Source organism: Gasterosteus aculeatus, chromosome 18 (assembly GCF_964276395.1).
Source record: "Gasterosteus aculeatus chromosome 18, fGasAcu3.hap1.1, whole genome shotgun sequence".
In the NCBI taxonomy this organism is placed as follows: domain Eukaryota; kingdom Metazoa; phylum Chordata; class Actinopteri; order Perciformes; family Gasterosteidae; genus Gasterosteus; species Gasterosteus aculeatus.
Window position 1 is genome coordinate 15,711,085 of NC_135706.1, and position 27,570 is coordinate 15,738,654.

General features: G+C 46.8%; 2 protein-coding genes across 5 annotated transcripts; both read right to left on the bottom strand.

The window, feature by feature from the left end:
- Window positions 1–90: 90 nt before the first annotated feature.
- Window positions 91–9,328, bottom strand: sel1l (SEL1L adaptor subunit of SYVN1 ubiquitin ligase). The gene is made up of 21 exons (XM_040161459.2): window positions 8,734–9,328; window positions 8,585–8,622; window positions 8,030–8,225; window positions 5,951–6,118; window positions 5,698–5,803; window positions 5,392–5,554; window positions 5,196–5,249; window positions 5,043–5,102; window positions 4,870–4,951; window positions 4,627–4,781; window positions 4,253–4,309; window positions 4,095–4,163; window positions 3,704–3,781; window positions 3,397–3,459; window positions 3,144–3,231; window positions 2,877–3,025; window positions 2,613–2,778; window positions 2,432–2,506; window positions 2,175–2,347; window positions 1,928–2,056; window positions 91–1,785 (listed from the first exon to the last, which is right to left on the bottom strand). The coding sequence occupies exons 1-21, from the start codon at window positions 8,819–8,821 to the stop codon at window positions 1,498–1,500; spliced, it is 2,445 nt and encodes an 814-aa protein (XP_040017393.2). The 5' UTR covers window positions 8,822–9,328; the 3' UTR covers window positions 91–1,497.
- A 745-nt stretch (window positions 9,329–10,073) lies between these two features.
- On the bottom strand, window positions 10,074–27,466 carry LOC120808502 (rho GTPase-activating protein 18). Of its 4 annotated transcripts, none has more exons than XM_078093638.1 (18): window positions 24,275–24,369; window positions 17,578–17,821; window positions 16,863–17,001; window positions 16,221–16,303; window positions 15,822–15,974; window positions 15,264–15,315; window positions 14,706–14,824; window positions 13,909–13,980; window positions 13,636–13,729; window positions 13,443–13,534; window positions 13,200–13,277; window positions 12,945–13,104; window positions 12,750–12,832; window positions 12,437–12,643; window positions 12,092–12,226; window positions 11,367–11,488; window positions 11,219–11,274; window positions 10,074–11,133 (listed from the first exon to the last, which is right to left on the bottom strand). In XM_078093638.1, exons 3-18 carry the CDS (start codon window positions 16,978–16,980, stop codon window positions 10,973–10,975), a joined length of 1,785 nt encoding a protein of 594 aa, XP_077949764.1. In that variant the 5' UTR covers window positions 16,981–17,001; window positions 17,578–17,821; window positions 24,275–24,369; the 3' UTR covers window positions 10,074–10,972. The 4 variants fall into 4 exon arrangements, with proteins under 4 accessions (XP_077949764.1, XP_040017394.2, XP_040017395.2 ...); XM_040161460.2 differs by lacking the exon at window positions 24,275–24,369 and adding an exon at window positions 22,817–22,932; XM_040161461.2 differs by lacking the exon at window positions 24,275–24,369 and adding an exon at window positions 21,494–22,696.
- Between the last annotated feature and the right edge of the window lie 104 nt (window positions 27,467–27,570).

The window sequence follows — 27,570 nt, forward strand, 5'->3', positions numbered from 1 at the left end:
ACAATAACACGAGTTCACGTTTTCACCGGGTTTGCAATTTAGAAATAAACCCAACACCATAACAATGAAGAAAACATTCAACACAACCACTAAATATCCATATATCATTTATTAATTTCTTTATAAACTTGTATTTGCGATGGTAAAAATGCAGTCTTCTCCACAATCTTGACCAGTGTTTCATTTTTTTTTAGACAAATAGCGAGTTGATGTGTGAACGCACGTGTGGAGCCGCTCGTCATCGTCCTTTTTGACTTCAAACACTTCATGCAGGCGACGGGAACAACGAGCGCGTTCGGTGGAACGGAACAAACGAACGTCAAATAGAAACAACGTTCTGATGAATACCGTTCAACCACAGCTTCATTTCCCAGGTTCAGGTCCAAGCCAGCTGAAAAGTGGCGGCAGAGCAACAACGTGGACTTTTGGTGAGGTTGAAGTTGTGTAACCAAACACACACATATCCTGTAATGTAGAAACAATCCGGAATTTGAGGCGCTGCCATCTTTAAGGCTGCTCCACTATCTGGCGGCTTAATCAACTAAAAAAAAAGAGGCGGCAGAGCATCGGAATGAAACCGAAGCCCGTTGAAGGAAGCGCTTTCTGTCTTAAAACGACATCCCTTGTAAAAGCTGCGCGCTCGGAGAGAAAGAATTGAAGCCTCTGTATGATTTGAAAGAAAAGGATGTGCATGGGTGACTTTGATCTCACCAGCTGATCGTCCTTTGTGTGGAAAACGGAACCAACACCTGGACAGCGAGCGTTACAGGCGTCCTGTTCTCGTACCGACGACATGACGCGGCTCGAGCGCTTCTGCAATTCTATGTTCAATGAGCGTGAACCATTTACGTGTGAAAAAGCACAGACAACCAAACAAGGAACCAATTAATTCAACAATGAATGTGAAATTTGTTCAGTCAATTATGTGAAAAGGGGAGGTCCCTAAAATTAAAGTAAAAATGAGAGAAAACATGCAAAATCATGACTTTTTTTTTTTTTTTAAACCAACTGGGAAATAAAACTATTCAAATTCACATTTTCCTGCCTGTTATTTTTCTAAATACTTTGCTAAATGAAGATCGAGGCAGAGTGTGATGTTCTCAAAAGGGGAACTAAGAAGAAACTAACGCACATTTTAGATCCCAACTATATCGATTAGTCTGCATTTGATCTGGAAACCACAAGGCTCTTTTTCTTTTTTTCCCATAACGAAGACCCGGCTGCTTCCGGCAGCGTCCCGAGTCACAGACCAGCGAGTCCCAAGTCCGTGTTGTCCTCTCAACGCCGGGCTCCGTGGCGCTGCCCGTGAACCAGCGCATGTTAAATGGAGAAAGGGAATTGTGAGGCTGCACAGTTCAGCAGCCGCCGCCTCGGCCTTCTTTTCAGCGGACGGAGGGAGGGAGCTGCTCTGCGTGGGGCGAGGGGGGGGGGGGGGAGGGAGGGGAGGGGAGAGCATCCTGTCCGTCTTTCACTGCCCTCGCTCCGTCTGGCCGCCTCTCACTGCTGCTCCTCCTCATTCTCCTCCTGCTGCTGCTGCTGCTGCTGCTGGGCCGGCGTTTCCTCCTGGGCCTGGAGCTCGGCCTGGGGCTGCGACTGTTCCTGCGGTGGTCTGGGTGGGGGCGCTGGGGCGGGGACGGGCGGGCGAGGGGGGACCATGATTTGGTGCTGGCGCTGCCTGTAGGCGATGACCGTGCCCAGCAGCAGGGCGATGACGGTCATGAGGTAGAGGTCCCACTCCGGGCCGAGGAGCTGGTCCATGTCCACCTGAGAAATCACCTCCTTTAACTGGAAGGAGCCGAAAGGAAGGCGGGGGGGGGGCAGCACATGAAACGCTTCAGTTACTACTGATGAAGCAGCTTTCAACTCATTTTAATTCAAAGCTAAATTGTCACCGGTCCAGCGCGGGGATGCAAGAGCGGTTACTCACATTAAGATCCTGCAGGTACTGCAGAGTGTAGACCAGACCCAGCTTGCACAGCGCCAAGAACACTGGAACCTGGGCGTCAGGACTGGCTTCGGCCGCCATGTCGTAGAAACGCTTGGCTAAATGGATGTCCTGCAGCGCCACAGGAAGCCACAAACCCGTCCAATGAATTATCAACTGCACTCAGCGCTCCTAAAGCAATGTGGCCAAAAGTGAAGCATCAAGAGGAGTCAGCGTAACGCCTGCCCACCTGTTTGATGCCCAGGCCTTTCTCGTGCATGTAACCCAGGTTAAACATGGCCTGGGCGCTGTGCTGCTGCTCCGATGCCAGTCTGTAGTGGATCACAGCCGTCTCGTAGTCCACGTCCGTCCCGTGGCCGTAGAAGTGGTAGTCCCCTAGTTTGATCCGTGCCACCGTGTAACCTGGGAACGATCATTCACACGCGTCAGCGCTCCTCCGGCGAGTTTGAGCGGCCAGGTGATTGACGTACGAGTGTGTGGACTCACCTTGTGCTGCAGCTCGTGTCCAGTGGAGCAAAGCACGAGGGTAGGTCTCGTTCTCCGTGATGATCCTCGCTCCTTCTGTCGGTGACAATGAAAAAAAAGTCAGAGAATTTCACCGGTCTCAAGATTGGTAGTTTGCCAATAGATTTGTTTTTTTTCCCACTTGACAATACTACTTTCTTACTCTGGTCCAGAATGAAGGCCACGTTGCTCTGGGCCACCTCGTAGCCCTGCTCAGCCAGCAGCAGATACTGGACCAGCGCCGCATCGGACTCGCCCTCCTTGAAGCTGCCGTAGGCCGCCATGAGGCGCTCGGACCAGCGGCCGCGTTCGCACACGTTCTTGAAAAGCTGCACAGCCAAGAAACACACACACGGGCGTTACACACGGACACACACACACACATGTGTAACAGTAAAAGGAGAGAACAGCTTCCGGGGTGCTTCACCTCCACAGCGGTGTGGCAGGAGCGCATCACTCCGGTGCCAGTAGCGTGCATCTGGGCCAAGTTGTAGAAGGCCAGGATGTGGCCCGCCTGGGACGCCAGGTTGAAGAACTTGAGGGCCTGCTTGTAATCGCGCTTCACACCGATGCCGTCTGAGGAAGGACGGGACCAGGAGAAAGAAATGCAGTAAACCAAATGGAGAGGAGAACAGGCGGATTCTAGTCTAAAAGAATACGAAAAATAATGCACACAGACACACACTCCACTCACTGTAATACATGGTGCCCAGCTGGAGTTGCCCGTCCACCCAGCCCTGCTCCGCTGCCTTCTGGAAGTATTTCAGTGCCAGCTCATAGTTCTGAACGCACACAAATAAACAACTTTCAAATGGCTGCTGTGATTTCACTCTGGTAGGTGGCACACAAACACCTTTTAGAACATTATTCCCACCTGAAGCTGGGAAAGTGTTAGCTGAAAGAAAGTGTTAAATGGAGGGATTAAAATGTGAAAAAGGTTCTCTTACCACTGGGACACCTCTCCCATATAGGTAGGCCATGCCCAGGCCACTCTGTCCCACTGGATTGCCCTGGATTTAAAAAAGAAAACGCATGCATATTGAAAGATCTGCATTGAAGCACTTAATGGCATAAAAATCAGGTCAGATGAGGTAAGTGTGTAGAGTAACCGCTCTTCCTCTTGGGAGGTGTGAGGACTTTCTGCTTTCTCTCCATGAATAGGTGGTTTGATGAATGATCAGACAACCCGTAAGAAGGTAAATCACACAGTTCAGATAGAAATAACCGTTCATGTGGCTGCAGCATCGTTCTTACCAAGTCGGAGGCCTTCTTAAAGTACTGCAGGGCCGTGTCGTTGTTCTGAGGGAGATACTCGCTGCCTTCAGAGTACATCTAAAAGGAACAGAAAGGCTTTTCTTTAAAAAAAAAAAACTTGACATACCGCCTAAATTATAAATGCCCTCGGTTGCAACAGTAATGCCAAAAAGGGATTGGCCTGATTTATTTTGGATTCGAACTACTCTCAATCCTCCAACTCGCTGACTGCCTCCAAGTGTCCACAGCGTGCTCGACGTATTTATGATGTTTACAAACAGATTTTAATGGATAAAAAGGTCCAGCAGCCTCGTCAGTGAGAAAAAGAACCAAATTATGTTTGACTTATGTTTCAAAACACATGAAACGCCACGAAAAGGGTCTCACCCACCTTGCCGAGGAACGCCATAGCGTGAGTATTCCCTGCATTCGCAGCCTGAGTGAAGTAGTCGTACGCCCTCTGTTGGAAAGGAGCCAAATAACACATTTAAAAATGGTGCATAAACAAGAGAAAAGCCTTAGAATCCATCTCGGCATAAAGAAGCTCACCTGGTGATTCTGTTCGACTCCACGTCCTCCGTGCAGATGCAGCTGGCCCAATCCCACCTGTCAGCGAAAGCAACACTTCACATCAACAATTGGTTTATAATGTCATAATTACAATAGCACTACATAGGATTCATAAATTGCAGATTTTGATATTTGCATACAAAAGCGTTGGACCAATCACAGAAAAACGAAACCACTGACAGCTGGTGCTTCGTCTTTCTCTCGCTCCCTGAACAAAGTCAGAAGACGCGCTTTTAACCAAGTCACAACCAGCTGTGTAACGTGTAACACAAACAGATCGTACTCGCTCGCAGTCACAATGAGCTCCATGTGCGGCGGCCGGCGGCCGTCTGTTGGTCATTCTTTGTGTTTACCTGGGCTTGAACATCTCCTTTCTCCGCCAGAAACTGATAGTACTGGATCAAGTCCTCCTCCAGCATCCCACTGGTGGACCCCGGGTTCTCCACCTCATCCAGCAGCCGGATCCTCTGCACCGCCGAGCCGCCGGTCAGCGACACGTCGTTGGCCACTGCGGAGCAGATCTCATCCGGTCATTTGCCCGACAACTTGAGTATCACTTCATCAACTTGAATATTTGTTTTTTTTTAAATGCCCACCTTGATTCGCAACGAGTCTGTAGTGCGTCAGTGCCGACTCGCAGCTCTGGGGAACACCCACACCTCCCCAGTATCTGTATCCCTAAATAAACAATGGGAGGAAACCTCTTCTTTTGAATGAACGTTAAGAAATAAACGGGATTGAAAATTGTTCCACTAACAAATCGACTCACCAGGACCATGTGAGCAACCAAGTTTCCACCCAGTGCCCCGAAGGTGTAGTAAACCAGCGCCTGATGAGAAGAGGATGCACACGGGAAGTGAACAATTGCAGTAAAAAACGGGCCAGACATGAGACCACAGTCATACAGAAAATAAAGAAGTACCTTAGCCTGACTCGAGTTAACGCCGAGTCCTGCTGCGTACAGAAAGCCAAGAGCCTGTGAAGAAGCAAACGGAGCAAGCAGTGTTACACAACCGATTATCCGAGCATTACATAATAACAATAAACGATCTCACACGACAAAAGGCTCTCTGCACTTTGCTTAAGCGACATGTTGACATTGTGGATGAGGTCTTTACCGTCTGAGCTTTGGGCGAGCCCTCGATGGCGAGCTTATCAAACATGTCTTTGGCCTTGGTCACGTTCTGGCTCATGTAGTCTCCAAACAGCATGGCGTACGCCACCTTCTCCATGGCTTTCTGGTGGCCCTTCTCCGCTACTTTCAGCAGCTTTTCGTACAATCTGTGAGTGTGTGGATAAACCAGGGTGAGCGAAGTCAGACTGACGGACACGTGTGAAAATGACCCGAACAAAGCAATAGTATTTGCATCAAAGCCCAAATATTAATATTTAAAAAAAAAACAAATCGGAGAAAAGACACTGACTCTTTCTTCTGGGTCCTCCTGGTGGTGGCATTGAGCAAGCGCAGGACAGTCTGATACTCCTCCTCAGCCTCCTCGGCCTGCAGCCTCTGCTGTGCCTGCTCCTCCGCTGAAGGGGAGAGAGGAGAAGCCAATAAGAACATGCAGCTGGAACACTAGACAAAAAAAAAAAAAGGTTTGCCGCAGATGGGGGGCCAGGGGAGAGGGGGAGGGGGGGGGGGTCGCATCTGCTTCCACTGTCAAATTGAAGACTCACTCTCACAGAAGCCCCACTTCTTCTCGTGGTCGTAGTCGTAGATGGTGGCGCACCACAGTCGTCCATCCCCCCGTCCATCGGTGGTACAGTCCAGGTACTCCGTCCCTTGGAAGAGGAAGGGGAAGATGCAGGGCTCTCCATGGGCGGTCCCTCCATTCACCACAGGAACTGTATGTAAATATATAGTTATGTTATTAAATCTCCTGGTGTGAAACAGTTGAAGATTTCAAAATGAATATGCCATCCAGAACTGGCCATGATGTCTTCTCTCCGGTTTATGTTTCCATTCGCTTTGTCAGCAGTGTTTGTAATGTGATTTCTTTGGAATAATGGTTAGTGTAAGAGGGCTAGTATGCAGCACTTTGGGGGGATATAATTAGCAGAATGTTTTTTTTATTCATAACTAGGTTTTCATATTGTGTAAACTGAGAATCATTGTGCTTCATTAGCTTAGAATTAGCCGGTCACCACCTGAAGGGCAATACAGCGCTCCAGACACACCTGTGAAACTGCTGTTTACGCAAGCTGCTGTACGATAATATGTGGTTGTGTCACCCGCCCGGCGACCTCTGCAGCTCCTGGCGTAGTGTTATTGTGTTACAGCTTTAACCTCCGAGCAAAGCGAGCATCTTATTGTTGTTGTGCAGTCAGTGGCCGGCTTGGGAAGGGAGGAGTGAGCGGAGGGGCGTTTAGTAAATACATAGATCACACTTTCCCTTTAAGTGTATTAGGACATTGGGCAAATATATAAACGCAATAATATGCCAACTAGCATTTGGTCTGACTGATAGTGGTGCTTTTCTTACACGTGTAAGCAGAGATGTAAGAATGCGATTGCCTCTGACTCACGAAATGGCCACCAAAATGTTTGGATACTGACAATAAAGTCATCTAACATTTGAAAGATATAAAAGGTAATGCTTTATAACATTATGAGTGGAGCTTTTACCAGATTACTCTAAAATATTCCCTTTTAAGAGTTTTTAGAATGGCCCAGAAGCACCAACCCTCGGGTGAAAGGTGTCCGTTCTGAATGAAACACGTGATTTGAACAATTCCTTTTGCTCAATCAGAAAATCTTAAGAGGATTTCCGGTTTGTTTTTTGTTTTTTTTGTTTTTTTACACGCTTGGATGCCTCTCAGGCAAATTGCTAATCTTGATAAACTGGAAAGCGTGCAGACCAATCTAAACCAGCAGACCCTCTTAAAACTTTTAATAAAGAGGCCAGAGCTGCCACCAGTACATCATTAATGACAGTCCTTTCAAAGTAAAAGTCACTTCACATGCAAACCTGTTATACGTGCAATACGACAGCAGGAAAATAACAAACAAAGTACAATGATGTAACCGGCTGCAAGAGGAGCCGCAGGTGCAACGAGATGATCAATTCTCAGAGGGTTTAACCGTTTATCCAATGTGGCGCTGGCCTGAAACCACAAACGTCTCTGCTCAGACTCAACAGTATTGAAAACACATTAACTTGTTTTGGACAGTCTTCATTCTCCAAAACAGAAGTGACTGATGACGGAGTGAAGCGCTCGTGTTATTCGGGAGTCAGTAAAGCCACTGACAGACTATCACTGCTCCGGGCCATGAGTGCTTATACAAGAGCTTAAATATCATAAGACTGTAAGTACAACAGACTAGTGGTCCCTGTAAACGTACCACTAACATTCCACATGCAGAGCTAAACGAAATTTAATTGTCAGCTGTTGAAACTGCAAAGCCAAAACTGGACATCTCACAGCATTGAAAGGTGCCCACAGACCGCTGTTAACCAGCTATGTGAAGGCCTACAGGCTAAACAGCAGGTACAACCAGCTGTCATTCATCATGATCGTGGTGTTTTAGGGGCAACGGAATGCTGCTGCAGCCGGTGTTTCTAGCTATTCCACCACTGTGTCCATCTCTGGCTTTGAGTGGACGGAGAAACTACAACGCTCAAAAGTAGGTGTGCTACCAGTATGCCAGCTCACAGACATTTTAAGACACCTACATGAGATTCACAACATTCAATAAAACAACAAGACGCATCTTATCGTTATCGTTTACTTGAGCCAGAATTTGAGTCATCTTACCCTCTATAGGTTTCTCTACCACTGGAGGAGGCTGCTCGGGCAGGTCCTCCTTCTCCTCTCCCTCCAGTCCCTCCGCAGGCGACTGATTCTCCTCCTCCGGCTGGGAGACGTCGTGGCCAGAGGTCACGGAGGCCCCGGCCGCGATTTCAGACGACAAGCGGACATCTTCCTCTTCAGAGTCCGGCTCGTGGTAAGACTGGAGGGGAGGATCGGGACGTTATTGTAAATGAACAGGTACAAGTGGACAATCACTCTGCAAAATAGATCAAGTTGAGCACAACTGAAGAAGGTAAACGCTATCCACGGCTATGTAACAGAAAACTGGTGACATAGATTACTGTAATTATATATCATTATATTTCCTACATGAAGTCAAGTATATCTTATTTTATGTAGCAAAACTGGACCAATCCTAAATGTGTCTTCTGTGGGTTGATGATTTGTTATGGGTCGAGCTGGTCCTCTCCCCTTTCTTTGCATTGGATAACAGAAATCATTAAGGCTTTATGGTTTATTTACTGTTCGAACTCAAATATCGAATGGCGGGTTGCGTACCTTTAGCTCGGGTCCATCATTCCCATGCTGCTCTTCATCTGAAAAGCATTAAATGGAGTAAACACAGTGTGACGGAAAAAGCTGTTCGCTAAATATAAACAGCTGCTTGCACACACACGGATATTAAGACATTTCTCTATCATACTTACCAGCTGTGATTTCTTTGGCCAAGACTATCAGCAGAATGGTCAAGAGATAAATCGTTCTTGTGTTTTTAAAACACCTTTTATAGCCCATTGTTGTTGATATTGACAAGCTAACAATCCGCTCCTAGCTGTAGCCGCTGCTATCTCGATCACCAGACATCCAGTTGCGGTCGAGTCATTCTATGATAGCCGGCATGAATAAACACACACGCACAACCAAACAGAACCGCGTTCCCGCTGAATGGCAACTTGTTGGATTTTAGCTGATTTACTGCAGCTGTAAAAACAAGCTAACAGTTCAAAGTAATACCTGGCTGAATGACGTTTAACGTCAGCTAGCTAGCACGCTAGTGCTACACAGCCACTTAAACGACCAACCGAATATCGCAATATCTCCTATCGACTGCTCCTCGGCCTCGGAAATAGCGGCCCGGGACCTCACGGCACTGCGAAACGTCCGAGTTTAACAGCGACACACAAACGCGTTCGCCTTGGAATTATTTTAACCACATACTACCGTTACTTAGCTAGCATGTTAAGCCCCCCTACTACTGATCGACACTTCCTATTCTCGAAGTCCGACCAATCAGATCGCGTTTAGTTTGACAGCAGCCAATGAGCGCGCGGCACCGACGTCTCAGCGAATCAGCTGCGTACACAGTTATGTTCCCGGTGGTTGGGTTTGTCCCGTAAGGTCTCCGGTTTGTACACGACACCGAAACACGTTACGAAAATAATGGTAACGTGACGGCACACGCACCATATGTGTCCGAAATATAGATTGTTAACATTATATAGTAAAATACAATTATTTGGAACCTGCTAATCAAATGTATACGAAATACATTTGATACACTTGATTTGAAATGACAATATGCTTGTTTAGTTGCAGAACGAAGTTATTTGCGTGAGTATTTGCATGATAGGAGCGTTTAGGAAATGAAAAGCACGTAACTACTCTTTGGACTAATTAGAATATGTATGTATATACATATATAAATTGTACTTTTGGCTGTCCCAATGCATAATAGTATCAGCAAGTGCGATCAGGATTAACTTCAACTGCCTCCACAAGGGAGTGTGCCTTGTTAAACCTGCTGTCTTTGTATTTAAACCATTGCACTCAGGCTCTTTAAGCCCCACTAAAACCATTAGCATTGAGCATTTGACCTCTTAACAAATAATCAGGGCTGTCACCTGCCTGATGAAGACAGGGGATTTAAAAAGGGAGATTACAAAAAAAAAACGCACAAATACATCGTCCTCAGTCAATAAACACTTTTCCCTCCATAAGCATGCGCTTTGGGGTCCTTTGCACACACAAGCACTTCTAACAGCGGCCGTGGTAGTTAATAACATGTCTTTTATTTACAGGCGGTTTTAGTGGTCATTTCAGAGGCAATAATAAAGACAAATATATCATTTTATAGGAAAAAAAACATTCACAGTAAACAGGATAATACGAGGCAGGGACTGACTCAGTTAGAGACATTTTCAACAGTGACACATTATTTTTTTACGCCACAGTTTCCCACAAGGGAAATATCTGCGGTGTTTGACTTAGTGGTGAAGATATGATCCTCCCCAGGCTGTCAAACTGTAAGAAACCACACAGAATCAGATCAGACCGCTGCATGAAGCCAAGAGAAGCAATGCCCTTCTATTCCTGGATTAGTACAACCTTTGCTTAGTGTATTATATCCACTGACAGCCAGACTGAAGAGTACACAGCCAAATAAAAAATATTTGCAAAAGTATTTGCATCAGCATACTTTTGGAACCCATCAGATTAGTCACTGAAAAAGGCAGTTTTAACAGTCCGCAATGTATTTCTTTAAAATGATCACTTAAAAGAGTCCAAGCCTTTGGTATAAAACTTGTTAGGCAATTTAAGACCTTCATTTAAGTGCCTCCAAACACACAGGCTTCTATTATATATATATATATATATATATATATATATATATATATATAAATATATAATATGCTTACAGTATCGCATAAAATTAAGAATGTCGTGGTCCAAGTGGGGGGGACAAATTGGGAGAATTGGGATATTTCCACCCCATTACAATAGTGGTTTGACGTGCCTCAGCAGCACATCACTTTTCCCTTTACTCGCCAAACAATCTGTTTTTTTCATTAAAAAGGGTACGTTTGAAAAAACGCCATTGGACGTGCAGCCCTGCGAGCGTCCAGAAGAGCCCCGAAGGATGGGGGGGGGGGGGGTTGGAGTCTTTGGTCAGCGGGACACGTTGGGGGCCGCTTGGAGCGCTCCATCGTCCAGCGAGGCGCGGTGGTAGGAAGGAGTTCCTCGCTGCACAGCTCTGATGACCCACTCTGCTGTCGGGTTGAGCTGGAAGAGGTCTTTCATGTACGTTTCCCCGTCTAGACACCTCTCCTCTGGGGGGCGCAGGACAAAGACGAGATGATTACAGCAGAGGACATCCGACATCTAAAACACTGGCACAATGGGGGCGGCACTTACTGATGTTTCCGCCGATCTCGTAGAGACACAGCTCTTCTCTGTCCACCGCCAATGAACTGGGAGGAATAAAGCGAGAGGAGGAATCAGGGAGACACGAATAGGGCGGCCAGGTTTTGCGTGGCCGAGGCACCGCAGGTGCACACATTACCTGTCCTGGCTGAGGAAGCGGGACAACACGTCCGCAGCCTGCAGCTCTTCGGTGAGCTGAACCGCCATCGACACTTTGCTGAACTGTGGCGCTTGAACTCGAATGAATCCCTGCGAGCTCTCCTGGTCAGCGAGAGAAAACACACGACCAATCAAACGCTTTACGGTGAGAGAGACGCAGACCTCACACAGCAAGAATGTGAACTTGGAGGAATTCCAGCTCTTTTGTTTAATAAACTCGCAGCACTTTGCTGAGCGTGCAGGGTGAAGGGTGATGGGTTGCCGTAGCAACTCACTCCCTCACTCACTCACCGCAGTACTCGCAGGGAGGACTGTACTCCCTGTACTGCTCTACTGCGCCAGACCAGCTGTGTTTCAGTATCAGTACATCGTAGCTGGATTCCTTTTTAATTGGATGCATCATCCGATGAGCTCCACAAGGCACATTCTGATGTTTTTTAATGGGCTCATTAGATGCAGACGCGACACGCACACAATTAAAAATAAATATACCGTATAAGTGAAAGGGTGAAAATCATTCCACCAGTTTGATGGATCCACAGTCTTATGTCCACTAGACGTCCCTGTAGCACTGATCTAAGCATTATGACACAGTTACCGCTCGTTTACTGGAGATAATGGAGCTGAGGCAACACAGCGCTCTGCCGCGAAACAACCCGGAGACGCGTGTCAACCAAATTATTAAATCCTAAATGAAGCTCCTACCTCAGGGGCGGCTTTATCAGATGGTTTGTCCGTGGTAATCTTCTTCAGCAGCTTTCTCACAGCTCTCTCCTTGTTTTGTTTCCGATGGCTTTCCATGTTTTGATGTCTGACCTGGGTCATAATGAACTTGGGAATCTGGAGATAAGACACATACACACACACACACAAACAGATTTTATATCCTCGGTACACACCGTGCCCTCCTCCGTAATTAGTAGAAAAATAATCTGGACGACTTTGGGAGGTCACGGTGTCTAATCATGCATTGAGACAACGTGTTCTCCTTTGATTTCAGCTACACGAGTGTTGACGTGGTCAGTGCAGTTTCGGGGCTCGTTTACGTACCGTCCAGAGAAGATTCTGGTATCGAATCAGCAGCCGGACGATGTTGGCTGTGCTGGTCGCCATGGAGAACTCCTGCTGCTCCGTCACCTTGGACCGAAAGCCTTTGAACATGAAGATGTTGGGCGCCATGACGACGGAGACATTGTTGAGGGTCATTTTGTTGTTGCCCTGGTGGTCGATCACACGCTGGAAAAACTCCATTAGTGCCTAAGGGGAAGAAGACAGAACCCAAATTTACAATAGAAATAATCAAAGATGTGTTATTTACTGCGGTGAAAACATGAAGCTCCTCTCAAAGCGGATCTGCATTCACCTTCAAGGTGTCCCGATTGGCCTCAGGTAACAAAAGGACCAGCAGGTTCAAAGCCTGCAGCTGCTGCTTCTTTGTTGGGAGCTCTTCAAAAAACACACACACACACACACACACACACACATGCACAGAAATGCTTAATGCGCAAAATGAGGGCTTTAGACGTCTGGTTATGAGCAGACTACTTGGCGAACGTACTGTTGACAGCGATAAACGCGTTGAGGTACTCCACGGTCAGCAGCGGGTGAGGTAACTCGCGGATGAAGAGCTTCAGGAGGCTGGCGGCGTCGTGCTGCTTCAACTGTTGCCACTGAAACGCGCCGTCGTAGAAGGACGACTCGAGCTCCTGACACAGCGACTGGATTCGGGACAGAAACACAAGATTGTTTCACTTCTTTAGAGAAGGATCGACTTCTCCTTCCTCGTAAGTGGCGGTGAAGCGCGCTGACACACCTTGACTCGGGTGGCCGCCCCGGGGATCCGTAGCAGCCCCTCAGTGTTTAATCCCTCCTCCTCAATGTGACTGATAAGCTGGAAGTGAGAGAGAGAAATAGTTTACAGATGGCTGAGGTTACTCTTCTATAAATATATTTTAATATCTTTCATGATTTTAGGTCACTATCTGTATTCCATGTGTGAGATTTCCTTTCATCGTGGCCGTGACAGTGAGTCGTCCTCGTCTCGGGACTAACTCACCCTTTGCAGGATGAATGGCACTTTGGTCCCAGAAGCCCGCCTCTGGTCCTGATCCAATAAAGTGGCAATGGGAACACCAAAAAGACCACTTTCTGCATGCGCACACACACACAAATATTTAGCCAAACAGGAATATCTTCAAACAGAACATTAACGGCATGTTTACCTGTTTTTACCCTTTTTGCTAAATCACCTTTAGTCTTAACTTTGACCGGTTTGTGCGCCTTCAGGTCTATTCCAGCAGTGTCAAACAGAGCAGTCGATTCCACTAGTACCAATCTTCTCACCTGACAGAACATTTCAAACGCAATACATTTTTTATATATATGCACATACACTAATAAGACAACGACTATAAGTAGTAACTGGTGGCACAACTCAATAAACTAATCTTGTACAGGGGAGTTGTTATGCATGCATCCATCCATATATAAACACTGATACACAACGCATTTCCCTTACTTACCTTTTTCATATCCAGAGGAGACAGGTCTCCTAATCGGGTCTGACCCGTTTTGTCTCGGAGCAGCTTAAAGTTCTGCAGAGAAAAGGCAAAGTGGGAGACGGAGGGGCTTCAGTAACCAGTGTGAGCTGTGATACTGAGCCTGTGACTCCACCTTCAAACACCAGGTGGCACTAGAGACTCAAACTGCTGACGTCCTAAAGTTTGCTCAGTGAAACACCAACTGCACATGTAGTATTCTAATGGATGTGGTTGGATATATTTCCCTGCGTTACAGCGTGTTTATTTTAGTCACAAGGCAACACAATAAAATGCAAACTGTTGCCGTGCGGACTGCACATAATGTAAAACCTGTGGTCATAAGGTAGATTCAGGACAAACATCAGACCCGAGCTGCAACCCAACTATTTTCAGAATTAATGCGATTACAATACATTCAGGTGCAACAAAGACATTTTGTCACACTTAAAAAATGCTGAACGAGCAGTAAAGACGTAATCGTGTGATTTTTTAAATTGTTGTTGTCAGATGTCTGTCTGCTATCTCTTGTAATCATTGAGCCCACAACAATTAATACGTAGTCAATACAGGCTCGAACATGAGCCGACATGAAAGAATAGCAGAGAGCAATTCAAAAGCGGCCCACTGTCAGATATCAATGCCAGTGCATTAAATCAGTACACTCAGTTTATTCATTGAAGCGACACCAATGGCTCATTCTGTCATTAAATAAACACATTAAAACACAGCTAAGGAGAGTCAGCGTGCAGACAGCCTTTGCGTGCAGCCACGCGACTCACTGGTAGTTTGTCGTCAGGTGATTCGGGCCTAGCGGTGACCCTTAACCTCTGGTGGTTGTCCCTGTAGGTGAGCGCCTGCTCCGAAAACGCCACCTCGACGTTCAGTTCCGTCTCCGCTTCTGCACGAGACCCACGCGAGGCGAAAAACAAAAGAGACACAAGAGGTGAGGCGCGGATGTGTTTACGCGCGGCGCAGTTGTGTATACACAAGCGGCAGGCGATTAATGGCACAGCGTTTAGGCCACTGCAGCGCAGGGAGGAAGACGGAGAGGCCCGCGTGCAGGTCGGGAAAAGGTGAAATGACTAGTCCCACTTCATGGAAGACGCAAACAGCCCTTTGGACACCTGTGGACCTCTGCACGCTTATGAAACCCGTTCTGCATCGTTACCTATTCAAGTGCATCACAAAACGGATCACTTGTAATCATTTCCACGACGTGCGAGCCGCTAGGCAGCCGGGCAGACGTTTATTTTCAGCCTCAGTCGGTTGTTCTCTATCGGTGAATCACACTTGTGTCTGCGCGCATTTGTGTGTCTGCAGGAGTGTGTCGCACCCACCGTCTTTCTGGCCATTCTCACTTCCCTCTTTGAGCTCACAAGGATGCTCCTCCTGCGGCAGATAACACGGAGACACACGTAACTGTGTAATGTTCAACCAGTAACATGCTCGCTCACACACACACACACACACACACACACACACACACACACACCTCCCCCCGGTCGTTACATTGTTCACGTTACATATTATCTTGTCTGTTAATTAGTGGACAAACTGTGTGGCCAAGTAAAGAAGACTCTGCTGACAGGAGTAGTTTTACAGTAGCAGAAATACTTTTACTTCCGCCCAAATTAGTATAAGTGCATGTATTTGCACAGCTCGGTATGCGGTTAATGACTTCAAAACAAGTAAAAACAAACACTTATTTGTGTGTTGTGTGGGCGGGATGTGAAGTTCATGACATCAAAGACGGAAGAGATCAAAAAAGGTATCAAGTTCTTTTTCATCACAATGATGACATCATGTCCCCCATTAGAGTGAGAGACCGCACTACCACTATTCTGAAAAGACAGCAGTCAGAAAAAACCTGAATCAACATGTTGGGAACTAATCACCTTCTCGGGAGGTCTGAATATATCCCTGACATCAGGGACGTGTTGGCGGTTGCGTCGCCGTAGCAACGTCTGCTGTAGTGACGTCACGCGGCGTTCCACCGCCGCCACCTGGGATCTGGTCAGTGTGGACAGGAACACTTCGTTGTCTTCTTCCTGTCAATCAATCAAATCAAATCGATCAGAGCCAATAGTTGTGATATCGACACAGCCAATCCCGCCGCCCTTCTATTGCCTCCTTCAGCATTTCTGGTGAAAAACGTTGTGAGTCACGTGGGCGGGTTGAAAGCAGGGGAGAGGTACACTTACGTGAGATCACCAGTTCATTACGGGGGAATTTGTGGAGCTGCAAATATGAAACTGATAAATCTATGATTCAACGTCGACTGGCTCTTTAAATACCTGATCCTGGTCGGCCGCCAGCGAGTCATCGAACAGCCGGGCTAGTCCCGCCTCTGTGAGCCACGCCTCCTCCTGCTCCCCTTCTGAAAGAGAGGAGGGGAAGATTTGTATTTATTTTTGGGTTGCTGAGATGGAACACCACCGTCACGGCCTTCAGGTCAATTCTACAGGTGCAGGAAAGGGGAAAGGTGGAACTGCAGACAAAGCGGGAAGAACACAAACCGTATTTACAGGAAGTGTGCGTTTGCTCCAGAGAACAATAGTGTTCATGAGGCGTATATAAATACACACATCCCTCTAACACAAGGTGCACCACACTGAGAAGGCAGCGTGATTTTGACACACAGCTCGTGCTGACATTACATGGCGGCCTCCCCTGATCATCCCACTGCTCTGTTCCTCCTTTTCCATCGCACGCGTCTGTGCTCGGCGGCCCCGTTTGGAAACAACAAGCCCGAACCTGCCCACGACCGAGCTGCGCCCCTACACTATCTCCTCCGTGAGAAGAACCCTACGGATCCAGAATCAGAACACACAACGCCACCCCGCACACCGACAGATCTTCACGGAGGAAAACGTGCGACGGGAGGAAAATGTGCAAAGGGAGGAAACGTGCGTCTCCCCCGGGTCTTTTTTTCTTACCCTCAGGAGTTTTCTGCTGCTCCTCCTCTTGCATTTCCCCTTCTCCTCCACCTTCGCCCCTCCCCGCTTCTCCTCCCGAGCTGGTGATATTCTCCACCTCCTTCCAATAGTCGTCCATCTCTAGCTCGTCCAGAGAGTCCTGCGATGTGAACATATGCAAAAAATGTACACACACACACACATTTAGTTTCAGGTTCCCTTTTGTGTTTCCGTCCTGGATAGTAGCCTTTCTTTTTTTTGTTCCCTTGTTTTTAATATGACTCAATATTTACAGACGGATTGAACAAATCTCAATTGAAACTTGAGATGTGCAGCTTCTTTCCGCTATAAACGCAATAAACAGATTACATTAAGAAACTGGAATTTAAACAGACATCACAGCGTGTTTCTCCAGTTCCCGTTGCTATTCCAAAAAAGGCGTTTCATTTGGGTCCGTGTTTGGTTATTACCGAGTCTCCGTGCTGTTACTGAGCCCACACACGCACTCTCCACTAAGCTTCCCCCGGGAGCCGTAAATTACTTTAATCACACGAGGGACACGGGTTGAAAGTCCGCCAACCGAACCCCCTCCCCCCCGTTAAATGTTAATAGTTACGATTTAGGCATTTACGGCACACATTCTCATCCCAGGTTCGTACAAACAAGCAGAAGAGCTTGTTGCCAGCCGGTAACCAACGTACGAGCGTCGTCATCAGTTCCAAACCATCCCGCCCACCTGAGAGCCGCTGCGCTGGCACGGGAGCCGCGGTCTGGACCGGACGTTGGGGCTGTGCCGGGGGCTGTGCCGCGGGCTGTGCCGGGGGCTGGAGCCGGAGCTCGGGCTGGAGGTGTGCCGAGGCCTGGGGAGTAGCGATGGGGGCTCAGTGCTGCTGGGTTTGGTACCGATGGTGGAAGGCACGGTTCTGTCTCCATGGCTCGCGCTCTGGTCCTGCTGAACGGTGTAGTGGCCCGTTCTGCGGCTGCGAGAGGGACACGCAAACAGGCGGTTGTAAGAAAAGGGAAGTCGGGGGACTGAACCTCGGTATCGGTTGGTAAAACCCTGACGCGTGTCAAAATCCGACCGACATTCCAAAACAAAACCAAGGATACGTCTTATTGCTGCGCACTTTGCACCTTGTGTATCAGTGCTGCTCTGCCTGATGCTTCATCCCAGCAGCTATCTTCAGGTCCTCCCTGCACCATAAATGTTTGACAGGTTTTGCCTTTGCACCGCTTTCAGATTCACGTTTGCCATGACCAGAGCGAGAGAGACGCAGTAAATTTAACTCCGTCAGTCTGGGACTAAGAATAGCAGCTGTCTCTCACAGCCAGCTCATCCCTGCACGCAGCATACGGAGCCACAGCTCTAATAGCAGCTGCATGGGGGCCTCGAAAGGGACGGTTCAACCTGCACAAATACGCACGCCTCCTCTCACCTGTTGATTGTTAGTGATCTAGATCGTTGTGGTGAAAACTGTTCACGTCGCACGGCGAGAAAAAACGCTTGGGTGGCGCTTGGGGATTGTGTCAAGCGCATGTGTTTGGGAGAGGATCCGGTCATTTTTCAAAATAAAATATTTTTCAGAGTAAAGAAATAAGTTCTTTCTCTGTGGTCCGCCGACCGGTGGTTGGGGACCCCACGATCTAGACGACAGTCAGTCGGTCGATTCAAAAACACATCCTTGGGTTCGAGGGACTCAACTGAGGGAGACGACACATAAGTTAAAGTTACATTTTAAACAAACTTGATTTACAGGCTTGAAACTAAAGAATGGAAACAATTAAGGCAACAATAAAAATGTTTTAAATGGACTAAATAAAAAAATTTGATTAGTAGTAAAGTCAGAATGAAAAGCATCGAGTTGACGTTTTATATTAATTAATTTGGAATTATCAGTGGAACATTACACAGAGGGTTCACGCGGAGCCAAAGCCGCATTCCACTGCTGACGGGTTTTTTCCCCCTGACCGATTGGGATGATTTCATTTGAAATGAAGGGAGGAAAAAATTTGTTTAACTTGTGATTCTGTCGGCTTTAAATCTCCCACATGAACCCTTTAGTTAATAATTACTTTTGTCCAGAGCTAAAGTGCTGTAGTGCAGAACAAAACAACCATAAATCAGAGATTAGCAAACACACACAGACTCATTATTAGTTTTCCAGCATTTGCCGTTCAAATTACTGGTCGCTTAATTTAAGATACATTAGTTATCTGCGTTCACACTGGTCTGTACCAGTTTTAAGCACACTAGCAACATCACACGCTCACAGGCCCGGTGGGCTGCCCCTGTGAGTAAAACAAACACATTGTCACCTTCAGAAAAGGAGCAGAGAGCTGCAGCCGGTGGAGTAATTGTTCTACCGTTTATCAGCGGCTCAGTGTGCCGACGCCTGAGGCGCGTGCGTGCGTAGAGAAAAGTAAATCCCACGCTGCGCGGTGCGAGCGGGGTGGAAAGGAAACCGTGTCACCCGAGAAGCCGCGAATTTAGCACCAATGAGTTGAACGCGAGGAAGAGAACTCCAAACTAAACGTTCAGAGAAAAGAGACATTCCGCACGCGCAGCACGCTTTATATGTAACTGCTGAGTGAGTCAGAGTTTGACCGGTGGTAACACTGCTCTTACTCAAAGGAACGTGCACATGAGTGAGCGGTATCGCTCCTCGGATATTCTTTATGGGATCCGAGGACTTCCTCCCCCCAGTGGACACGGAAAATGGAATTTATTTTTATGGTTTGGAGGCCTTAAAAGTGAACAATGGGTGGTTGAGGAAGTTTAGCAGAGGGGGAAACAAGATGACAAGTGTGTGTGTGTCATTCCCATTCAGATCAACTGCCAGCTGCCCTCCTTAGAAAACAAACTTCCTCTGTTCCCGCTCTCAGACTACTGGTCCCAGCAGCGGCCCACCAGCTTAATAAGACACCCCTCTCGCCAATCTGAATTATGTCACTCATTCACAACGTTTCTCCTAATGACGGCCGCAGCTCGCAGCTCCTCTGCCACCCCGTGACCTCTTTACGGCGCGTCTTTGTTTGTCGTGCAGAGGTCATTTCCTGTGCGGCCTGCGCGTTTCCCCCGCGGGGTCCCACTGTGAATTGATCCAAACCCGTGTGTGTGTGTGTGTGTGTGTCCCACGACCTGCATAGAAGAGGCACTTGTTCCCAAACGACAATGGGAAGCACCACGGGAACCACCCCCCCCCCTCTAAAAGCTAGACCTTCTCAGGTCACCTAAACGACCACGAGCGCTCTGTCCGTCCGTGTCCCTCCGTCTGCCATTTCCTGACTGAACAATGACTACAAAGCTAAAGCTTTTACTTCAGCCTGGACGGGACACACACGCTGCTGCGGGAGGTGAGACAAAGGCAAACTGTAACTTGATGCTGGTGCAGCCATCTGGAACACGCACACACGCGTGTGTGTTGCACACACACAGAAGGTGTGTGTGTGTGTGTGTGTGGGCTGACGTTTTCTGTACTTTTTTTTTTTTTTACTTTGTTGTTTGCTGATCTGAATGTGTACTAGACACACAAGACCCGCGCCGCCTTGGGGCGGATAAACACGTGTGCCTCGTTATAAATAAAACACTTTAACGATTTTCCATGTGAGCTTAAGTACCAGCCAGCGTTTCCACTGTGCGACGCCGCCGCGGATCCGTCGTCTTACTGAGCACATGGAGAAACCAAACCAAGGCAGAAGCATCTGGGAGGTTTTAAACCCCATCTCGTCGAGCAGTGTTTTCTGGAAGGAAAACATCCAAAGAATTTGAGATGTTCGCCGAGAAGCACTGATGCTCTTTGACCCAAACGCCGCGTCAACTCCCTTTACTTATTTGTCGAGCATATGAGTCACCAGTGATGCTGCGTTTGGTTTCATTAGTGGTGACTGAGTGGATTGATAATGAGCACTTGCAGACATGTGTGTGCCACTAATGGATAGTTCTGTTGATTAAGATTTGAGATAACAGTGATAAGAGCCCTTAACAAATTCCCAAAGCCTTTAGGGGACGTCTCGAAATGTCTTTCTTTAAAGAACATGTCAGAAAGTGGTAAATTCTTACATCTGGGAGCCGGGACCATCACATATTTGGCATTCTTGACCGAGGAACAACCCAGCGGATGAATTGCCTGTCCAAATAGTTACACATCCTGTTGGTTGACTGAATAAACTAATAATAAGAATAAGCTCTAGATACTTTCATCCACAGTTCAACAATAACTTCGTGGCTATCTGATAATACCGAACAGATCTTATATTGCACATTGCTGAAAAAGGATGACATTAGACCTGCAGTGGGAGAACATAGAACATCTGGACTTTATAACACTGTCAAGGTTAACCAGCTGACCTGCTGATTAGGAACGTGGTAAAAGGAAAAACAAACCCTCAAGGCCGAGCCAGGGCGGGAGTTGTCCTCATCATGGAAAAAAAAAAAGAAAAAGAAAGAAAGAAAGAAAAGCAAAGTTTGCAGTTAAGCGGCTCTGCTGAGAACTCACTGCGGGTTCTCCTGCAGGACTCAAGTCTAATACATGGAGATATAATAAAAAACGTATCACCTGTGACCTTTGCCCTCCAGCTCTCACGCGCACACACACACACACACTCTCTCGCCGCCCTGCGTCGAAAACGCCCGTACTTAAAACGCGTCCCACCTGGGCACCGGGAGGTCGAGGTCCTGCGCCGGCGGACAGCCGGTGGCGCGCGGTCCGGTTTTCGGCAACAGTTCCGCGTTGCTGTGGTAACCCGTTAAAACCACTCCCTGGGTCTGCTGCCGGCTCATGTTTCCCCCTCCTCGTCCTCTCCGCTCACGGCTGACGTCCACCGCACGAGCTCATCTGTGGCCCGTAAAGAAACGCGCAGACGTCGATGCGCCGGTGCGGCCGACTCATTCTGACGTCACACTCCCCGCGCGCGTCGTTCCCGGCGGCTTTCCGCTGCCTGCCGCACGTTGAGTGTGTTTGCGGGGCAGGACGGGGGCAGGAGTACAGATATCACACACACACACACACACACACACACACACACACACCGCTCTGCAAGGGGATTGGCTAAAAAAACCGCAAGTGGGTGACGGCTAATAGCTGGCGGGGCGCCCCCTGCTGCTGCCCCAGCGCACCGACTACTTCCTGGTGCGACGCTTGGGTGGAGGCTATTTTAAGAGCAAGACATGGATTAAATAATTAATAATTAATAGAGCAGTCAAATCATCTTCGGTCGATCTTGACATCGTCCTTGTGCCAGGTCACATTCATGAAACATGCGTTCACACTTTTCGGAGGGTCGTCGTAAAAGGTAAACAGATGCTAAAGTGAAGACAGGTGAGCGCGCTTTTTACCTTCGGAAGGCACCAAAACAAAGGGCTGAAGGTGGCTTCAATTTTTCCTTTTTACTCAAAATATCAGATTTTAAAGTATAAAAACCAGCAACAATACCAGAATGAATCATCATCCAAAGCACACAAATGTTATTTGTTAAAATTAGTAACGTGTTAAATAATTTGGCCTTTAATCGAGACAGGTGCTTGTGTAATGGATCTTATTTCATATCACAACGGGGCTTGTTAACAAAACAGCTGTTGGTAAATAGGGTATAAACCCTCCAGGCAAAGGGATTCCTGTTAGCTATTAGATCCCATCCAGCTCCATAGAGCACCGGATTTCACTCTAAACCAAAAACTCACCATCAAACCAAATGAGTCAGAAAGTGTGCAGTGATTTGTGTGTTACTTTGAGCAAAGTGAACTACACATTCCCAGGTGTTGGTGAAAAAGGGACACATGGGAATTGCAAAATATCGGCACATGTTTGTAGGAGTATTACCATTTCCACCAAAACACCAACAGGTGTCAAAGAGAGCTGCCTCACACACACACATCTATATATATATATATATATATATATATATTTCTCTATAAATAAGCAGAATGGGAAGGATGACCCACATACAGATAGCCGTCTCCTTCTCTCGTTCCTCACCTGAGATGAAGGTAGCCGGCGAGTCTAGAGGCCATTCTGTCCGTCTGTGTGCAGTCACCCTCTCTACCAGAGCCCGACCTGCCGGCCATATGCTGGGAGGCAACAGCACGACACTCGCACGCTGTGACAAGCGGATTAGCCGGGTCAATACGATTTTTCTGCTCCTCCATCTGCCCTTTTCCGCACCTTTGATCCCCCCCCCCCCCCCCGCTGACCAACACTCCTCCGTCTGTCCAATAACTACGAATCACTCAAATCCCTCTCGGACTCTGCTGCATTGTGCGAAACATTCACTCCTCGCATGTCCCGGCGGCGTGGTTCGTGCAGGTCGTGAGGACAGTGGAAGAATCGCTAGAGCTGGCTGCAAAAAAGAAAAAAAGAAAAAGACGGCGGCTAATGAGGCAGCTCCGGGAAACACGAGGAAATCTGGGCCAAATTTAAGAATATCCTCAAGTAGTCTGTTTTATATCCAACCTACACATTAAAAGTGTCCCTGTGTTGAATAGTAACTTATGATCTCAGCGGCATTCTGAGTATTTTCACAAAAAGCTTGAGTAATGTGCTGACAGCGAGAGCCTGCCCCCTGCTGGCCCGTAGTACAAACACCTAAACGCTAAATGATCCGCAGTACCGACGATGCTGAGGCTCTGAAACGCGAGCCAAATCTCGAGGTAAAAAAGAAATAAAAAGACTAAAATGAGCCACAACACCACTACCATTAAAAGTAAGTCAACATGTTAAATCCACAAACTGGAAAGAGTCTCAGTGGCCACGACCTGTTGTTTTGTTTTGTGACAACCAGCAGTTCTACATCCAAGCGCATTCATTTCACAGTAAAAACTAATTATGCAGCAACCGTTATTCAATTATCTTCCGGTTCCAAGTGGCGATATTCATTTAACGAATAGATATTAAAAAAAGGTGACATTCTTATGTAAAAAGTACAAAAATAAGGACACGATATCTTAGAAGTGAAAGCAAAACACATTTAATTTGTTTATCAGTATTAACTCAACATCGATCAAACCCGGTGACATTTTTTAACACTCCAGCATAAAGTGGATACAAAGAGAATCTGAGGAAGAAGCGAATTCCAGAAAGGCCTCAAACAGAACTGTTAAATTAGTAACCTCAATAATTCTTTGAAAAAAAATATATAAATGCATCTATATAATATTATTTAACAACATATGCCCCAAAAAATACCATGGGTGAACTTTCAGAATTTGCAGTACTGGAGAGAACGTTCTTAAGCCATAAAGTCATCTGCAACACACAAACGCGGCAAATGAGTCAGTCCTTCGGAAAATGCCGTTTTCTTTCTGCCTATTTAAACAAATGTTGTACTGGAAAGTACAAAGTGGACACACAGGTTCTGTATTGGTCGAATGCTGACCGATATGATTGACGATTACCGATGGAGCCCTGACATACAGACAAAGAGACAGGATCTCTTACCTTCTCACCCATCTTTGTATCCTCACTTGCCCCTCAAGCCTCTGAACATCTTGGAGTACACGTCCTTCTGTTTGTCCAGGCTGTCCTTATAGCATCTGAAATATGGACCATTTAAAAAATATATAATAACTTCTCAATGAGCATCGCCGTTTTAAACTAAAAGCACAAAAGAGTACATGTTTCTAAAAAAAACAACCCATACAAGCCCAGTAATTCCATCATCTATAAAATGATGTCAGTATTGATTCCAAACGTCCTGCATTTGTCGACAAAAGTTTCTTACATTTCCACTTTCCTCAGTAGGTTGTTGATGTCACTGTCAAAGGGCTTCTTTGCTTGAGCAGTTATGAGGTAACCATGGGCGCTCTCGTACTCGTGCAGCTCCATGTACGCCTGACAGAGACGTCATCAGTGGGAACAATGGACTAATTGTTATCTGGAATCTGGGGTTAAATCACGTTAAACTGAATATCTAAGGACTTCTGACGGACAAAACTGCGATTGACATTTTCAATTTGAGGCTCTAACAGGGTATCATGTGGCGCAGGGGTGGAGGGTGCGCCGGGAACCGCAAGGTTGGTGGTTCGAGCCCCGGCTGCCACCTAACCCCTAATTGCTCCCTGGGCAAAAATGTACCTGCCATAGGTAATGAAAAAAATGATCAATATATTAACTTACACTCAAAATATATTATCACAAATTCTTCATCCTAAACATCAAACTTGATTCAGTACTCCATTGATGTGATGTCATCATGCCAATTATTAACCATCCATTGCAACCTAAAACCTTTGCTACAAAGACACACTTAAGATTGTGTAGACTTTTATTTGACGATAAATGAATGAGTAGATAAAAAGAAGCGGTGTCTCACCTGACCGCAGCGGAACAGAGCCTTCGTGTTGGCAGAGTCGATCTCCAAGGCTTTGTTTCCATACTTGAGCGCTTTGCGCGGGCTGTCCAGACGGAGCTCAGTGAGAGAAAGGTTCAGATAGAGCGGAAGCAGCGCCGTCTCCATCGTCTCCATCTCAGCAGCGCTCTGGGTTTCCCGGTTCCCCAGCAGCATCGTTGCCTTGGCCAAGCAGAGAGGCCAGTGCCAAATTGATTTCCATCCTTTACGTATATACACAATGAAAAAAGCCAACAAGGACATGTTTTGGTACCTGTTTGTATCGATCTTTGGCGTTGTCGTAGCGGCTTTGGTTGAAGCAACGGTTGCCGAAGCTGCGTAGTGTGCAGACAACTTCGAGGAGCGTTGCCAGAGGAACGGTGCTCTGTTCCTCCTGAGGAAAGTACATGTAACAGAAATCCTGCAAAGGTCATCTTTCATCCTCATTCTTTCCTATTTTTACTGTTAAGATGTTGCAAAATAGAAAAAGCAACAGGTTATAGGCTACAAGATAGAAACCATGTTTCAAGATGTAGGAAATAATAATAATCAAGCCACAATAACGAGTAGGACTCTCCAGTTGCATGCATAACTGTACGGAAATATTAATAAATCTCCTCTTGACAAAAGACATGCATTTGCTGTCCAGCGGAAGAACGATGTCTCGTGGGATTTCCGGTATTCTTAGACAATGAAACCCACGGGACACCTGAGGCCTTTCCTACCGGACTCATCGCGAGGAAGTTGTCCACTTGTCCCGAGTCGAGGAAGTCGAGGATCTGAATCTCGTAGAGGATGACAGCAGCAGGGGGAATGAGCGGAGGGCAGCCCATGCTCCCGTAGGCGTACCGGGGCTGGAAGAGGAAACGAGCAAACTCTCCTTTCCGCATGGTCAGCAGACCGATCTCCAGTCCGGCCAGCGTCACGTCTGAGTAAACGTTTGAAAAAGCTTTGATTATTTGCACCCAAGAAGGAAAACGTCCGCTGAACCTGCACTAAGAATGACGGACCTCTCCCTAACTTCATCATCCGGGGGTACTTTGAGTGCGTGGTGGTCTCAAAAGGTCGGTCCGAATATTCCAGGAAGCCCGAGTAATGGACTGTGGAAGAATGAGAATAAGGAGCGGTTGAGGCAGGACAAAAAAAACTATTGCAAAACTGAATCAGGAATTTTTAGGAAAAAAGTATTGCACTACGTACTCAGTACGGAAGCATTTTCAGGTACAGGCGGACCCTCTCCGGATTGGACCACCTCCTTCAGGACGCCTCCGTCCCCCAGGACATCGTTCATCCGCTGACGGAGTTGATCAAACGGACTCTACAAAGGGCCGAGAAAAGCCTTAAAATAACTTGAAATAATAAGAAAAAGTTATCGATAATAATAATGGGTGAGTGTCCCAAAAACCACAATGGTTTCTTTTCTGGTTTCATTCTACTCAGACACTTTGAGACAAAGACCTGCTGAGCACTTGCAAACACATTGATGAGAATATGACTGTTGTATAATATGTGCATTTTAAATTACCGGTTTACCAGCGTATCATGTATCTCAACTGCTGACATCAATCAATTTTGAGGATAAAAAGTTATTGTAACTGAATTACCTATTTAATTTACGGGCTTGTATGATGATTATACTTGTTTCACCTAAATTAATTCTGTACTGAGCTAATGTTACATTCCCCAGATACAGGCTAATAATTGTGTCTTATGATTTAGATGAGACACAGAGCGTGTTTTAATTATTAATAACATTCATGACTGTATAACTAAACTAGCTGGGTGCATTAATTATGATTTAAAACGTCAGTGTGTGTTTGTTTTCTACAGCTGTTCTCACATTAGCTCAGTTAGCTAAATTAGCTTAGCTAGCTAGCTAGCCATGCTAACCTGCTCCACCGTGGTAAACTTACCGGGGTGCTCCTCGCCGCCCGCTCTTCGAGGCTTATTAACCGCCGGAAATTGGACATAAACCCGTTTCCTGACATCCGGTCGGTGGTTTAGTTACGGCCGCCGTGGTGCAGGTTTATTATTTTGTTTACCAAAATCAGCCCCCTCGCTTAATTGATAGCAGGAGCAGTTTCGACGTGTTTTTGGCGCTGGGGTCACGGGGTCACTCTCAATCACGCAATGACGTCAGGTCAGAGGTCAAACAGTAAGTTCACGGACTCCTGCTGCTGCTGGTAGTAGTAGTTCCCCCAGTTTCTCATACGTTATAAAAACACAAATAAAACATTTTAGAATGAAATACATTTCACAGCTAAGCATTTGCTTTGTAAGGGCTCCAAATTCTCCTTTTCATCAGCGGCCTTAATTCCATAAAAAGAAGACACGGGTTTGTCTTTGTTATCCAGGCAAAAGCCACTTGGGCTTCCTCTAGTTCTACAAATAGACACAAACACACACA

Coding starts and splice junctions, on each gene's coding strand:
- LOC120808502 (XM_040161461.2), bottom strand. CDS start 21,621: ATGAGCCGGCAGCAGACCCAGGGAGTGGTTTTAACGGGTTACCACAGC. Junction 13,981..14,705: donor CACCTGACGACAAACTACCA/GTGAGTCGCGTG, acceptor TTTTCTCTGCAG/AACTTTAAGCTGCTCCGAGA. Junction 11,489..12,091: donor CTGATAAAGCCGCCCCTGAG/GTAGGAGCTTCA, acceptor CTCGCTGACCAG/GAGAGCTCGCAGGGATTCAT.
- sel1l (XM_040161459.2), bottom strand. CDS start 8,821: ATGGGCTATAAAAGGTGTTTTAAAAACACAAGAACGATTTATCTCTTG. Junction 3,782..4,094: donor CTATGGCGTTCCTCGGCAAG/GTGGGTGAGACC, acceptor TGTTCCTTTTAG/ATGTACTCTGAAGGCAGCGA. Junction 2,057..2,174: donor AAGGCCTGGGCATCAAACAG/GTGGGCAGGCGT, acceptor GTGGCGCTGCAG/GACATCCATTTAGCCAAGCG.